The 13,028-nt window shown below is 41.9% G+C and overlaps 2 protein-coding genes across 6 annotated transcripts; both read right to left on the bottom strand.

Annotated features, from left to right (window-relative positions):
- Window positions 1-3,852: 3,852 nt before the first annotated feature.
- Window positions 3,853-9,203, bottom strand: LOC117576208 (protein bride of sevenless). Of its 5 annotated transcripts, none has more exons than XM_034260804.2 (6): window positions 9,126-9,203; window positions 7,021-7,198; window positions 6,365-6,862; window positions 5,852-6,301; window positions 4,349-5,796; window positions 3,853-4,294 (listed from the first exon to the last, which is right to left on the bottom strand). In XM_034260804.2, the coding sequence occupies exons 2-6, from the start codon at window positions 7,061-7,063 to the stop codon at window positions 4,037-4,039; spliced, it is 2,697 nt and encodes an 898-aa protein (XP_034116695.1). In that variant the 5' UTR covers window positions 7,064-7,198; window positions 9,126-9,203; the 3' UTR covers window positions 3,853-4,036. The 5 variants fall into 5 exon arrangements, with proteins under 5 accessions (XP_034116695.1, XP_034116698.1, XP_034116694.1 ...); XM_034260807.2 differs by having other exon boundaries at window positions 9,140-9,177; XM_034260803.2 differs by having other exon boundaries at window positions 9,071-9,167.
- A 389-nt stretch (window positions 9,204-9,592) lies between these two features.
- LOC117576210 (myb-like protein Q) lies at window positions 9,593-12,093 on the bottom strand. The gene is made up of 3 exons (XM_034260815.2): window positions 10,945-12,093; window positions 10,763-10,886; window positions 9,593-10,704 (listed from the first exon to the last, which is right to left on the bottom strand). The coding sequence occupies exons 1-3, from the start codon at window positions 11,857-11,859 to the stop codon at window positions 9,869-9,871; spliced, it is 1,875 nt and encodes a 624-aa protein (XP_034116706.1). The 5' UTR covers window positions 11,860-12,093; the 3' UTR covers window positions 9,593-9,868.
- Between the last annotated feature and the right edge of the window lie 935 nt (window positions 12,094-13,028).

The raw sequence follows: 13,028 nt of genomic DNA, 5'->3' as shown, positions 1-13,028 counted from the left end.
ATAGCACACACACACACTGAGTTCTTGATATTTTGCGCAGCGCAGACTCTACACGCGTTCACACACACACACACACACACTCACACACATACTTCTTAGAGCCTTGGCCCCGCTTGCACTCCCTCTCGCCTGATTATTTTTGATGAATGAAAAGCTTTTTGTTTGGCCTGCCGTTATCTGCGCCGTAGGGCGGCAACTTCTTACCGCCTCTGCCAGCCGCTTTTGTCTACAAAGCGTGGAAATTTTCGTTGTAGTTTCATAAAATAAGGGTCGACTGACGTTCTATAGTAAAAGCTAAGACTCTTCTATGTGTGTGTGAGTTTTTGGCTTTTTGCTTGGGTAGTTTGGGGAACTTCTACGATAGGGGCTGGGTACGGTGGCTTAACTGGTTTGCCCAAGCGTCATATGGCTTTTTTTGTAAGCATGACTAATATAATCAAATGGGCAAACGCGGCTCTGGATATGGCGTCGACATTTTTGGCGACATGCCAATGAGTTTAGCAAATGCGAGTTGAGCGCCCCCGACGACAGATAACCTTAAACAAAATATTATGCGCCCCCCACAACGACAGCAACAGCAACAGCAGCAGCATGTGTTGTGATGTCGTCACAAAAGCCATGGTGATTCATACAGCCGGCAATGTTTGCTTTCCGTAACGTTTTATTGCTCTCTTGGCATGTGACAAATGATAGGCAGCCTCCATTTCCTACTCCTCTATCACAGCTTCCCACGCATAATAGCAAAATGAGAGAGAGAGAGAGAGAGAATGGAAAAAAGTAGGAAAATGCAATAAACAGATGTCTCAATTGTTATTGTTGTCGAAGAATCCACAAGTTTGGCAACTGTTTTGTGATACATGGTTTAGTTCAAATTGTAAAAGTTTCTTTCGCACTAATGATACTATGCTAATCGAGCTGGTATCATCTATGTATGTAGTATGCATTGGCAGCATCTGCATCTGTGTTTGGCATTTAGGAATTATATTATTTATATAAACACACACCCGCATACTCGTACTCCCAGGCGGCTTTGCAATGTGGCCTGACACGGCTGGCATCAGACGAATGCGGCATCATTAGCAGTACTCCAGTCATAAATCATAGACAATATACTTGAGAGTATGTGGAGACATGGTTGGTCTGGGATATGCAGGATATACCATATATATATTTATATATATATAGACTGCACTGGTAATAATGTCACGTAGCAGAGCTTTAGACAGCCAAGTGGCGCACACTTCACTCCGCTTCACTTCACTTTACTCTCGGCCCCAAAACTAACCATGGGAATTTAACTTAACACTGGCAATTATGACAGCAATCCCATCAGCTTTTCAGCTTCTAAGTGCAATTAGCAGAGCTTCAACTAAAAATAGAGAGGAAGTGCAACCCACTGCTTTACGTGAGTCCCCCACAAGATGAATCAAATATTCTTGCTAATAAAAGCAACACTTTCGGTTAATGGGCAAATAATAAATAAACTTATGTCACTTTAACTTTTAGCTAAATTGCATAATCATCATATACATTTATTAGGATAATGTGGAACACACACTTGTTATTTATGTTGGAATTTATATTCAAATTTAATTACGGCAAGTAAGAGAAATTTACAGATTCAGCATCGACTAATGAATGCCTTTATATGCATTTTTTTCCTTACTATTATTAGATACTATTATCGTTAGAGCTACTTCCTCTTTCATCGTTACAAATTTCTGTGTTTGCTGTACACATGTTTTCCATTTGCACAACGCAAAAATCAACCTCTTGCACCTGTGTGTGTGTGGTATGGTATAAAAATGTGCTAAAAATTATGCATAAACATGCGCAACAGCAAATACGAAACACAAAATATTTTGCTTGTTATCTGATTTAAGGAAAAGCAAATCTGCTCAGCTACAAGCTGCAAATAACACAGCCAAAGGAGCAGCCCGCAAGTGTCCTTGCGCTGACGCTTGGCGTCGAGTGTTCTCGCTGTGTGTGCGTGTGTGTGTTTGTGTGTTCGGCAAATGGTGTGCAAATTACGCCGGAAAAGCGCGGAAAACAAGGCGCCTACACACAGTTACTTCGTCTTCCTCTTCTTCTTCTTCTTCCTCTGTCACTTCTACTTCTTTGCCTTCTTGTTATTGTTGTTCTTTGCTGTTAGTGGCGGACCTCGAGCTGTTGCCCCAAAAAGTATGCAACACAAAATTTGCGCGCATACCACGTACTACTTGCTATCCAGATAAAACTTGTCGGCATAACTTAACTGTGGTTTGGCCACCCGTCACCCCTTCCCTTTCCCCCACAAGTTGTGAGTCTAATGCTTGGCGCGTGGCGACGGCGGTTAAAAACGACGCCATTTTGAATGGTCTTTTTTTTATTTTTTATTTTGGCGAACGCGGGAGCCCTCTTTGGTAGTACTTTCTAACCATCTAGTAGTTGATATCTTGTTGCGCATTCTCTCATGTGCCACGGTCAATGCTCGGGGTGGACACTGCACTATGTTGAATTTGACCCGTTTTCGTGGCCAAAACTCATTTTTCGCAAGTATTCAAATTTCCGTGTTTTTAATGTTACCATGTTGAGAAATGATCAAATCGCGATATTGTATACCGAAAATGTTAACTTAACAGTTTAATGTTAAAATAACAGCTGTTAAAGTAAGCTGTTGCAAGCAGACAATACGTGCAGTGTTAAATGTTAAATTTGCGATGCAATTTCAAATTGGCATATCTCCCACAAAAAATCATTGAATAATAAAATTCAAAAGGAATATTACTTCTTTAAGTTATTACTATGTGTTGATACTAATATGTTCCGTGTTTTGTTCGTATTTTTCTAACAATTTGTATATTTAGCAAGTGTTGTCCCCTTGTCACTTTTCGAAAGAAAGTTGAACTTTCCAAAAGGTTTTAACTAAAATGTTCAAATTTGTTCAGTAAGTGTCCATATACATGTTGTAGATCTGTCAATTCTGAATTCATAACATGTAAGCTCATTATGCGTTTTTTTGCGGTTTTTTGCGTAATTTGAATTATTAGGGAGTAGCATTTGGCCAGAATTGCAGAACTGCTAAAGCCTTTGCGATTTTTTTTTCTTGAATAACTTCCATATTTATTATCCGATCTGAACCAAATTTTCAGGAAGCATTTGAAATAGGACATTCATCATGTGTTCCAAAATTCGGGTCTCTAACTTGAAAATTGATTTATATATTCGCTTTTTTTCGATTTATGTGGGCGTTGACACGCCCACTTTTCTAAAATACCTTCGTATAGCAATAACCTTTATTATACAAGAAACCTGCATTCAAAAATCTTGTTAATTTAAAAAATTTTAATTTTGGCCACAAAAACGGGTCAAATTCAACATAGTGCACTGGAGGCCTGACGTCAGCATCGCGCGCACACACACACACACACACAATGCTAGGACTCCGCCCACTTTCAAGGCCAAACAATGGGCGCCAGCGCCAGTGTCGCGTGACGCAAAAGGATATTGAGTTTTCTTTTATTTCGCTTTAGGAGCCTTAGACGATTTTCCTTAATAGCCATTCACTTGTCACGTGTTGACACAGCCAATTAGAGTTGCCGTTACAAAGCTTTGCACTGCAGAGCTTTGCACTTAGCGAATATACAAACCAAACTGTCAAGTGCTAAAGTTCTAAAAGTAAGTGCACAGGCAATAATCAAACAGTCGCGCTTAGAACCCCAGAGAATTTAGAACATTGCAATCAGCGAAAATTAAGTTTAGGAGTAGATCCATTGCAATCCAAAAGAAGTAGAAGAGTCAAAACTAAAAATATATTATATATAAACTGCATTCTAATATTATATATAATCAGAACACTAATAAATATTAATCTTGTATTTAGATCATTTATATTTCCATTTATTTTTGTTCAAGTCTTAAATGGCATCTAGTTATTGGTTCGTTATTAGATAAGATGGTACGTTTTTAACAAATAGAGATTACAGCAATTTACTGAATGCACGTTCTTGCGGTTTTGACTAGAAGTGGAGCGGAAGAGTTTGACTGACGCTTCGATTCAGAAACGCGTTATCTTGCTGTTTTCCGGTGAGGGCGGCAACGAGCAGACCGACGAACGCGAAGGACTTTGTTGTGGACGCGGCGGTGGACGTTGCGGATTAATATTTGCATTGGCCTGACGAAGGTTAGCGAAGAATTGTTGACGGCGTGGGCCACCACCACGCAGCGGCAATGTGGGTATTTCACTCGGTGACTGATGATTCATTTCCTCTTGCGAACAGTGCCGCATGGCGGGATTCACACACTCATAGACGCTCTGAAAATACATGAAATGTATATTTTACATACAGCTAGCTTTTGATTTTCCTACCTGTTCCGAAGAGTACTGATTGTTTTGGGCAAAGGCCAGGGAAGTGAGCGAGGGCAACGCTTGAGCAATATCGGAGCGTTCAATGCCGCGCACAATGAGAAACGTGCGCGGTATGAGAATGCCGATGAGGACAGCCCAGCCACTGGCCTGCAGACCCAGCGGTATGGCTGCATCCCGCCACTCGTCACCAAACAGCGAAAGCGTAATCCAGACAGCCCAGATGATCAGCATCAGCACAGCTCCAATCACAATTAGAATGCCTTCGCGATAGTTGCGCTGCGATCGATAGATAAACGGCACCAAGCTGACCAGACAGCACAGCAACAGAAAGTCATAGGCCAAGAGTCCCCACAGCCAACGGCCGTAATAGATGTTCTCACAGGAGACGCTCTCAGATGCCATGTGCATGACTACCAGCAATTGCACGGACATACCGACCTGGACGCACACGCTGAATGCACAGATGACCGCCTGAATGTAACCATTGACATGGGATAGAAAACCGCCTTCGGACCCAATCGAAGCAAGCATAACAGCACGGCAGAGCAGCAGTGAGAAGACAAAGCAATAGACCAGCGTCATGATGAATACACGTACAGCGCAGAGCGTGTTCAATGTGTGGACATCCTCGAAGGTGACATGCGAGTTGCGTTGCTCGCCCACATACTCCATGGAGAAGGGCACAAAGGAGCAGAAGACAAGCACAAGTGACAGAAGCAGCAATATGGAGGTGACCGGATTGCCCTCGAAGACGTCGCCCAGTGAGATGCGCACCACAATGAACACAAGAATGGCCAACGTGGCAATCAGGCCCAGTATGGCAGCCGTCAGCCCAGTTGCCACCCAGGTGTCCAGTTTGATGCGCCAGAACATCACAGATTCGCCATCGAACACAAACGGATGACGCCGATTGTCACCTGCCGTATACTGACAATTGAATACCAATCCGAACTTGGTCTTTAGCTCCAGGCTGGTATTGTTCGCTCCATTGTAGTGATAGTAGATGGTCTGATTTGTTAGAAAGTTCTGGCTGGCAATCTCACGCAGTTCCATGCGTGATTCGCCTGTTATCACATCCAATGTTTGCACTTTCTTCTGATACATTTGGAAGTTCATTTCAGGCAGTTTGCGCATGTGCAGCAACGCCAACAGCTCTGGTATTGTGTGGGGATGACGAAACTCTGGCGTACGCCAATCCTCAATAAAGTTGAGGAAGTTGAAGCAACTCTCGAGCACATACAGCTCCTCATCACGCTTACAATGCTGGGCCAGTGAACTACGCAGCCAGTTCATTAGGTCAACAATGGGAGTGGCCAAGGCGAGAATACGTGATGGCAACACAGACTTGCCAATGAGCACCTCATCCAGTGTAGTGGGCATTGTATCCAAGTCATTGGAGCGCAGTTCTATTTCATTCTCCATCAGTATAAAAGCCCTGTTGGGAAGTTCTGCAAGAGAGGAAGTTATTAACACAACTAAGATGTATTATAAAGTACTTCTTACCCTCTAGGAAAGCCTGCTCTGCGCGTTCCGTGGGCACAACGAACACAGTGCCGTTCTCCTTAAAGTGATTGGCCATTTTATTGCCAAATAAAATGTACACATTGTCATCGCTCTTAAAGTGCATTAGACACATGTGTTCCTGACGTGCCGCATCCATGAACTCATTGTAGACATCTAAAGTTTCGGTGATTATCTCAACCGAGGCAATCTTCTCGCCCCAGGGCATCTGATGCAGCAAGTGCGCCACCTTGGGGAAAAGATAAGAACGCGTTGTTGGGATGGGCCACACATTGTACTCCAAATCGTGAATGATAGATTCCAGACGTTTGTAAAGATCATAATCCATGAATATGCCTATGGAATACGTGGTGCATTGCTGTAAGTATTGCACCTCCTGTATTAACAGATTCTCTGCTAGACTGGCATTTTCCACATTTATGGCACGAACACCTAAATGAGAACATTATGTAAATTCTAAAGAATCTCTAAGGAAGAGTATATATTTAGACTTACCAACTTCAAAGTCAGCTGAAATGAGATTCGCTTGATTGACACGATTGATGACAAACAGCGCCGATGCTGGATCACTGGTCAGCACACTGAGCAACACATCTCCCTCAATAATTTCCACCAACTCATGCTGTCGACGCACAATTCGCTCGCCCTGCGCATTGCTCACGACCAGCTGCAGACCATTGATGCAGATTTCTGGCACTAAACTACCTGCTGCGGTTGTGCCATAACTGCTGCTGCCATCGCCGCTGCTGCCGGTTGTGCCCTCGGTGGTGGAGGATATTAATGGTGCCAATTGTTCACCTATGCTACTGCTGGCTTCGTCGTTCGTCGTTGTTGATGCTGCTGTTGTTGGTGTTGCTGTTGTTTTTATTGTAGTGCTGACAGGTTGTGGTTTCGTTATTCGCAACGGAGCCGACTTTTTAGTAGGTGCGGCATCCGAGCCAGACCCAGCGCCATGGCTGTGAGCTATGCAAAGTACTGTGATGAGAATTAACACTGCGAAAGAAACAGTTGAAATCAATTAGCTTCTAGTTCAATGTTTAAATTTTCCAATATTTGGGAAAACGATAGAAACTAATGAAATTTCTATTCCTACACTATTTAACATTTCTTTAATATTTCTCCATTTTCATGTGCTTCATTAAAATGCTCACCCAATTGTAATGGCGTTTGGCTGCCTCGTTGCGTGCCACTCATGACCTTCGTTGTTCAGATTTTGTATGTATATTTTAATTAAAAAATTCTCGCAAATTTTTGTTCACTGATTTTTGTCGATTCTTTTTCTATGTCGTTCAACATTTATAGACAATTAGCAGCATTTCACTATGTAAACTGTATAGTAAAAAGAAGATATTGCAAAATGTTAAAATTAAAACCGGGGAAAAAAATGGAAGAAAATAAATGGGATTGCGAACGAGTTTTTAAATTGTTATGCATTTCACTACTATTCTATGCAGAATTTTAGCATTTCGCCATTCTGTTTTGCCTCTGCACTCTTCAGAAGAGTGTTGCACTTTAATCGCATTAAAAATTGTCACACTAACACACAGTCACACACTAACACACATACACATAGAATCACGTTAAAGTACACACTGAACTGGGCAAAGCTTTGGCTTGGCATAGTTCCCTTCCTGCTGTGGTGCTCTCTAGGTTCTTCTTCCGTTCGTATCAGTGCAAAGTAATGTGGCTCTGGCGAATATTTTAGTTTTTGCTTTTTTCATATTTCTATTTCATTTGTAAATGGCCCGCGGAAAATGTGCCAGCAAGAAAAAGAAAATCGATAGGTATTTTCTGCGGAAATTATTACGAGCCGCAGTGATATGCCAATGCAAATTGGCTTGTTAATGCGGGACGTTTTCATTTATTTATTTTTCATGTTATTGCACTTAAATCGATAGTTTGCGTTCATAAAAAAAGAAATGTATATATATTAATTGTACGTTTTTATGAGTAGCACACACGACTGGAATATGATCTGTAACTGCTCTGAGCTGCGATTCAACTACCAAAACCAGAATCGAAAAAAAAACTAAAGCTGAACGCTTGAGCAATTTTAGGGTCAATTAAACGTTTCGGGTTGTCGTTTTATATTTGCCCACTGAAGTACGCAGACGTAGCACAACACAACACAACACAACAAAACAGAACAGAACAACACAAAAACTATTCGATTTATTTATTTTTGCTTTAATTGTACTCTCGTTGTTGTATTTTGTTATTTTGCGGAAAGACAATCAATTTGCGTTGCGCCTGCCAACGGGTGCAGCTTTGCAACTACTGCAACTGCAACAACAACCGCACAATTTGTTAACAAACCGAGTCGCGTTGCAATTATGTTCTATTGGTTTTCGCTTTTTCCTTGTTCTACACTTTTTTGTGTTTATCTTTTACCGAGTTTCATGCGTTTATAACCGACAGACCAAAGAGCCACCCCCGTAATGTTTTGCACCTGTTTCGGTTGTTTTGTTTTGGCCAACTTGGGCTTAGGCCGACACATTAGGCATTACGGTTCCGTTGTTATGGTTATATACTCGCACTAGCGCTAGTACGAACACACTCAAGCGAGAAATGCACTCGATGGTTGAGTGAAAATGTTTGCCATAAATACAAAAATAAACAGTTGACGTGTTTTTGTGAGTTTGCTGCCACGACACCCTTGCTGTTGACTTGTGGCAACCACTTGAAGTTCAAATATTGGTCATTTCAATTACACAGCTGATTGAAGCAGGCTTTGAGTTACACGCACATACTTTCAAAGAAGTTGCAAGGGTTTCAAAAAGGGTTAAGAACTTTGTCTTTCAATAATTAATGCATATATTAATTAGTTGGCAAAGTTATTTGACAATCGAATGCATTGCCACTGGCGTCCTTGTCAAAGGGAATGCAATAAAGCGGGTTTCAATTCGCAATGGGCATTGACATTGCCAGCAGTTTTTGACGACGTATTAGAACGCGTTTCCGGTTAAGGGTGTTTTGCATAACACTTTTAATTAATGTCAATGTGCGCAGCACTAGCTGCAGTCGAAACACTTGGCCCCGAGGCATTTGCCATTTGGCATTGCATAAGTTTAATTTAGCCACAGTTCGTCCGATGACTTTGTGCACTTTAATTGCAATTGGGCCAAAGCGACATGGCCGTTGACGTTGGGTTTTGGTCAATTTCGGGCCAACGAAATGTTGTTTATGCAATATACAAGGGACCTTGCCGATCTGCTTATGCATATATGTAACCAAATTGCACTTTGAGTAACACTACTTTATTTGCTTTACAGTCAGTCATTCACACGACCACGTCCACGTTTCTGTCTCAACTGTTTTGGCCGCAACACTCGCAGTTCTGACACAGCCGTAAGCCCATAAAAATGCAAGAGCTCAGTTTAAGGGTTACAGTGAGTGAATGAGTGGGCGTTGTTGCATCCACTCACTCACTCAGTCAGTCGCTCACTCATGCACCCATTCATTCATTCATTCATTACACATGTAATTATGCCTAGTGTTTTTTTTTTTGTTTTGGTGTCAGTTCTGCGTGTGCTTAACGTTGTAAGCATCTCCATATTTCGCAGTCAATATATTATGCAGTTATTAGTGACACCAATGGGCATTACTTGGTCTTTACCGGGTGCTCCGGCATTATATGGGTCAGCAACTAAGCAAGCGGCAACTGCAAAGAAATGCAAAAGAGGTCGAGAATTTTCTACCCTTTGCAAGTGACATTTGTGCAGCTTACAACAATATTATTTTTAATTTTATTTTCAATCAATAAAATGAACACGCATTTAAACAAATTTCATTTGGTAAAAAATATCCAAATACTTGGTTGTAATACCTATGCTTGATACCAATTCTTCTCATGCGGCACAAGACGTCAAAATTTAGCTTGATCCAAAGAAACTAAATCGTAACTCTAATCTAATTTTCGAAAAAATGCAGTTGGATATTTATGTGTTTTTGTGGGTGTTTAGAATTTGTAATTGGTTAGCTTGGTTTAATTACATGGCTCTACTGTCCATCGCCGGCGCCCTTGTTAATGTGAGTAGCGGTCATTTTGCGGCTAGCTGACTGCAGTGGAGCTCGAGCTGTGGTGCTGCCGCTGAACTTGACATCACTGTCATCACTGTAAGAGGACATCTCATCGGAGCTGTATTGAAAGTTGTCAATCTCGATTTCATCCATGCTATCAACCGGTGTCTCAGTCTCCACATCGATAGCATCACCTCCATCAGGTGACTTTGTCACCTTTGCATCGTTGCCAATTGGCGTGGCGGATAAATTACCAGGAACACAGCCAGGCTTGGCACTCAACTCAATGGCCGAAATGCCAGTCATTGAATTGTATTTGGGTTGCTCATCCTTGAGATCTGTGAGCTGCATTTGGGTGCAGAAGCGTTGTATTTGCCCCAACACTTCACGCACGCCCAGTGCCGAGGACTTGACACTGATGCTCTGATCCGACGACGATGGTCGCTCCTCAATCTGCGGTTGGCTTGGTGTTGGCCTTGAAGTACTGCGGCAGGCACAAGGATTCTGCGCTTTCACACTGTCTCTGATCTTAAGACTCTTCAGATTACCGCCCCCGGTTTCCAACTTGGCAGCGGCCAGCTGTTGCTTAACAGTCTTCTGATTAATCACAGCCGACTGTTTAGCAACTCTGGTGGTTGTGATGGCGGTGGGCACTGCAGCAGTGGCGAGATTTGCCTGTGATGCAGCGGCCACTTTATTTGAGGATTGCTTGCCGGTTATCATCGTCTGATGTTGATAGAACATCTTATCATATTCTGATTTCATGCATAAATAACGAAAATGACGAGTGTTCTCCTCGCCGTAATGCATGACCTCTGCGAAAGTATATATTTAAGTTGAAGTATGCTTATTTCTTAAGAATGCAATACTCACTGTTTGTAACTTCAGTCTGCAGTTTAGCCAAATGATCGTTGGTCGTCTTTAGTTCATTTGAAAAACGTTCCATTTTGCTGGACAAATCGCGAAAATTGCGACTGACAACATCACAAATAGTTGTCTTGACAAAAATGATAATGAATAATTTAATGAAAAGATTATATTAGATGTTAACTCACTCCCACGGCTGTTTTTACAGTCTGACGTATAAGCTCAAAGAACTCTTCGGGATCATCATCCTTCTCCTCAACGTCTGCTTCAACCTGCAATTGCGAGCCACGATGTTGCTGTGAATGTCCCTGTCGTTGATGAGGTTGTTGATGATGATGTTGTTGATGTTGCTGACGCTGTTGTTGTTGTTGTTGATGTTGATGCTTGTGATGCATATTGTTGTTGTTGTTACTAGGGTTGATTTGATTATTTAGCTGCTGTTGCTGATGCAGCTGATGCTGCAATGGATGCGGATGTGGCTGCTGATTTTGATGTAAATGCGTATGCTGCCGACGAACATTCAAGTTGCTCGTATTCATAATGATATCCTTATCGGAGAGCTCGACAATACTCGGTTCCATATCCATATTCTGTGCGTAGACAGTGCGTTGAGTGATTTGCATAGGCATCCCACCTTGGGCATGTGAATGATTGTGACCAAGCGAATGCATATGACCATGCACCTTATTAGCATCCGTTGGCACAAAGTGAACCTTCTGCGGCTGGTTCTGTATAATGGGCTGACGAGCACTCGCTTTGTTACGGCGATTCGACATCGAGCCATATGGCATTGCCTGTGTGGATGCCGCCTGCATCTGGACGGGCATATGTGATGTCTTCGATGGTTGTACAACTATGTTGCTTGTGTTAGCTGTGCGCATATTTGTGGAATTCAGCGGTACATTAGTGGTAATGTAATAATCGTTGGCTGTGACGTAGCTGCGCTGGGTGCGCGAATCCCCTTGACGCGAAGAAGCGACACGCATTGTTGCCGTCTTAGTCATGCCCGGTTGGGGCAAGTTCTGTGGTCGGCCTGGTTGCACGGCTTCCAATTTGGAGCCGTATACCTCTTCGATGCCCTTACGTCGATTTTGACGTACCATTCTGTCAATTTTCCTGAAAATCGACTTCTTTTCACAAGTGTATACGAGAAAACTTACCGCCAAAATAAAAAGAGAGAACAACTTGTTAGGCTAGACAAGTTGTGTGTGTGCAATTGTCACCAACAAAACTTTTTAATAGTTAGTGCAGAATACAGTTTTTAATTGTAAACTAAAATCTAGATAAATGTTAAAATTTTTAGTTATTTCACATTTGTATATATTCAACTGAGGGTTACGCTAAAATGACTTGACAGCAAAGAAAATGATAGAGTTATGATGATATTTGCTTTGCTCACTTTGTTTTGGGGTATATTCATTTCTTATGCTCGCTTTTTTATTAAAGCCCTAAAAAATTTGAAGTTTCACTTGAAATTGTTTACTTTACTAAAACCGAATGTTAAAAGCCAATGACACACGATGATACGATGATGTTCAATGTTTGCTTCTATTCATTTTGCCGGAAATGTTTGTTTGATTTCTTCAAATCAAAATGCTAATGAGCTCAGCTCCGCTCTGCTCTGCTCTGGTCTGAAGCTTTGGTTTGGCTGATTGCGATGTTTAAAGTGGTTACTTGGTTGGTTGACTGCTTGGATTTGCGTATATAATAAGTACAAATATGTACATTTCTTTTTTCGAATTTTATTTTTTATTTTTCATATTAGATTATTTACCTTTGAACCTTTGTGGGTGTATCCAGATCTTGTTGGACGCATTTGGAATTTTAAATGCCAGTCTAAGTGCTACACTTTCCACGTGATAGCTTTAAGGCAGAAAAATTCGAAAAGTCTGCGCTACGAAAATAACGCACTTCGCCTCAGGTTACAGACGCCAAAGACTTCAAGAATGGTTTGCAGCAACACACACAAAAAACAAAGAAAGAAGGCTACGTAATTGGGTCAGTTGACTGTGTTGTTGTTGGGCCTGTTTACAGTCTTAAGGAGTTTTGAAATCAAAACCATGCCGCATGTGCCACCATTTTGATTCTTTGCTCATTATGCAAATTGCACATACGACGTGTGCACGCTGGCGGGGCGGCACACTATCACGCATGTCTCTAAGCATTATATCGCACAATAGTTGGCAAGCTGTTGCATGCGATAAGCAAGGACACACACGCCAGCACTTATTCACAATTACAGTGTCCCATAGAAAACTACACACAGCAATCA

The sequence above is a fragment of the Drosophila albomicans genome, chromosome 2R (assembly GCF_009650485.2).
Source record: "Drosophila albomicans strain 15112-1751.03 chromosome 2R, ASM965048v2, whole genome shotgun sequence".
Lineage (NCBI taxonomy): Eukaryota > Metazoa > Arthropoda > Insecta > Diptera > Drosophilidae > Drosophila > Drosophila albomicans.
This window is presented reverse-complemented; position numbering and strand designations above follow the sequence as displayed.

Coding starts and splice junctions, on each gene's coding strand:
- LOC117576208 (XM_034260804.2), bottom strand. CDS start 7,063: ATGAGTGGCACGCAACGAGGCAGCCAAACGCCATTACAATTGG. Junction 6,863..7,020: donor CCAAACGCCATTACAATTGG/GTGAGCATTTTA, acceptor TTTCTTTCGCAG/TGTTAATTCTCATCACAGTA. Junction 5,797..5,851: donor AGAGCAGGCTTTCCTAGAGG/GTAAGAAGTACT, acceptor CCTCTCTTGCAG/AACTTCCCAACAGGGCTTTT.
- LOC117576210 (XM_034260815.2), bottom strand. CDS start 11,859: ATGGTACGTCAAAATCGACGTAAGGGCATCGAAGAGGTATACGGCTCC. Junction 10,887..10,944: donor CTGTAAAAACAGCCGTGGGA/GTGAGTTAACAT, acceptor ATTTTTGTCAAG/ACAACTATTTGTGATGTTGT. Junction 10,705..10,762: donor GCAGACTGAAGTTACAAACA/GTGAGTATTGCA, acceptor ATACTTTCGCAG/AGGTCATGCATTACGGCGAG.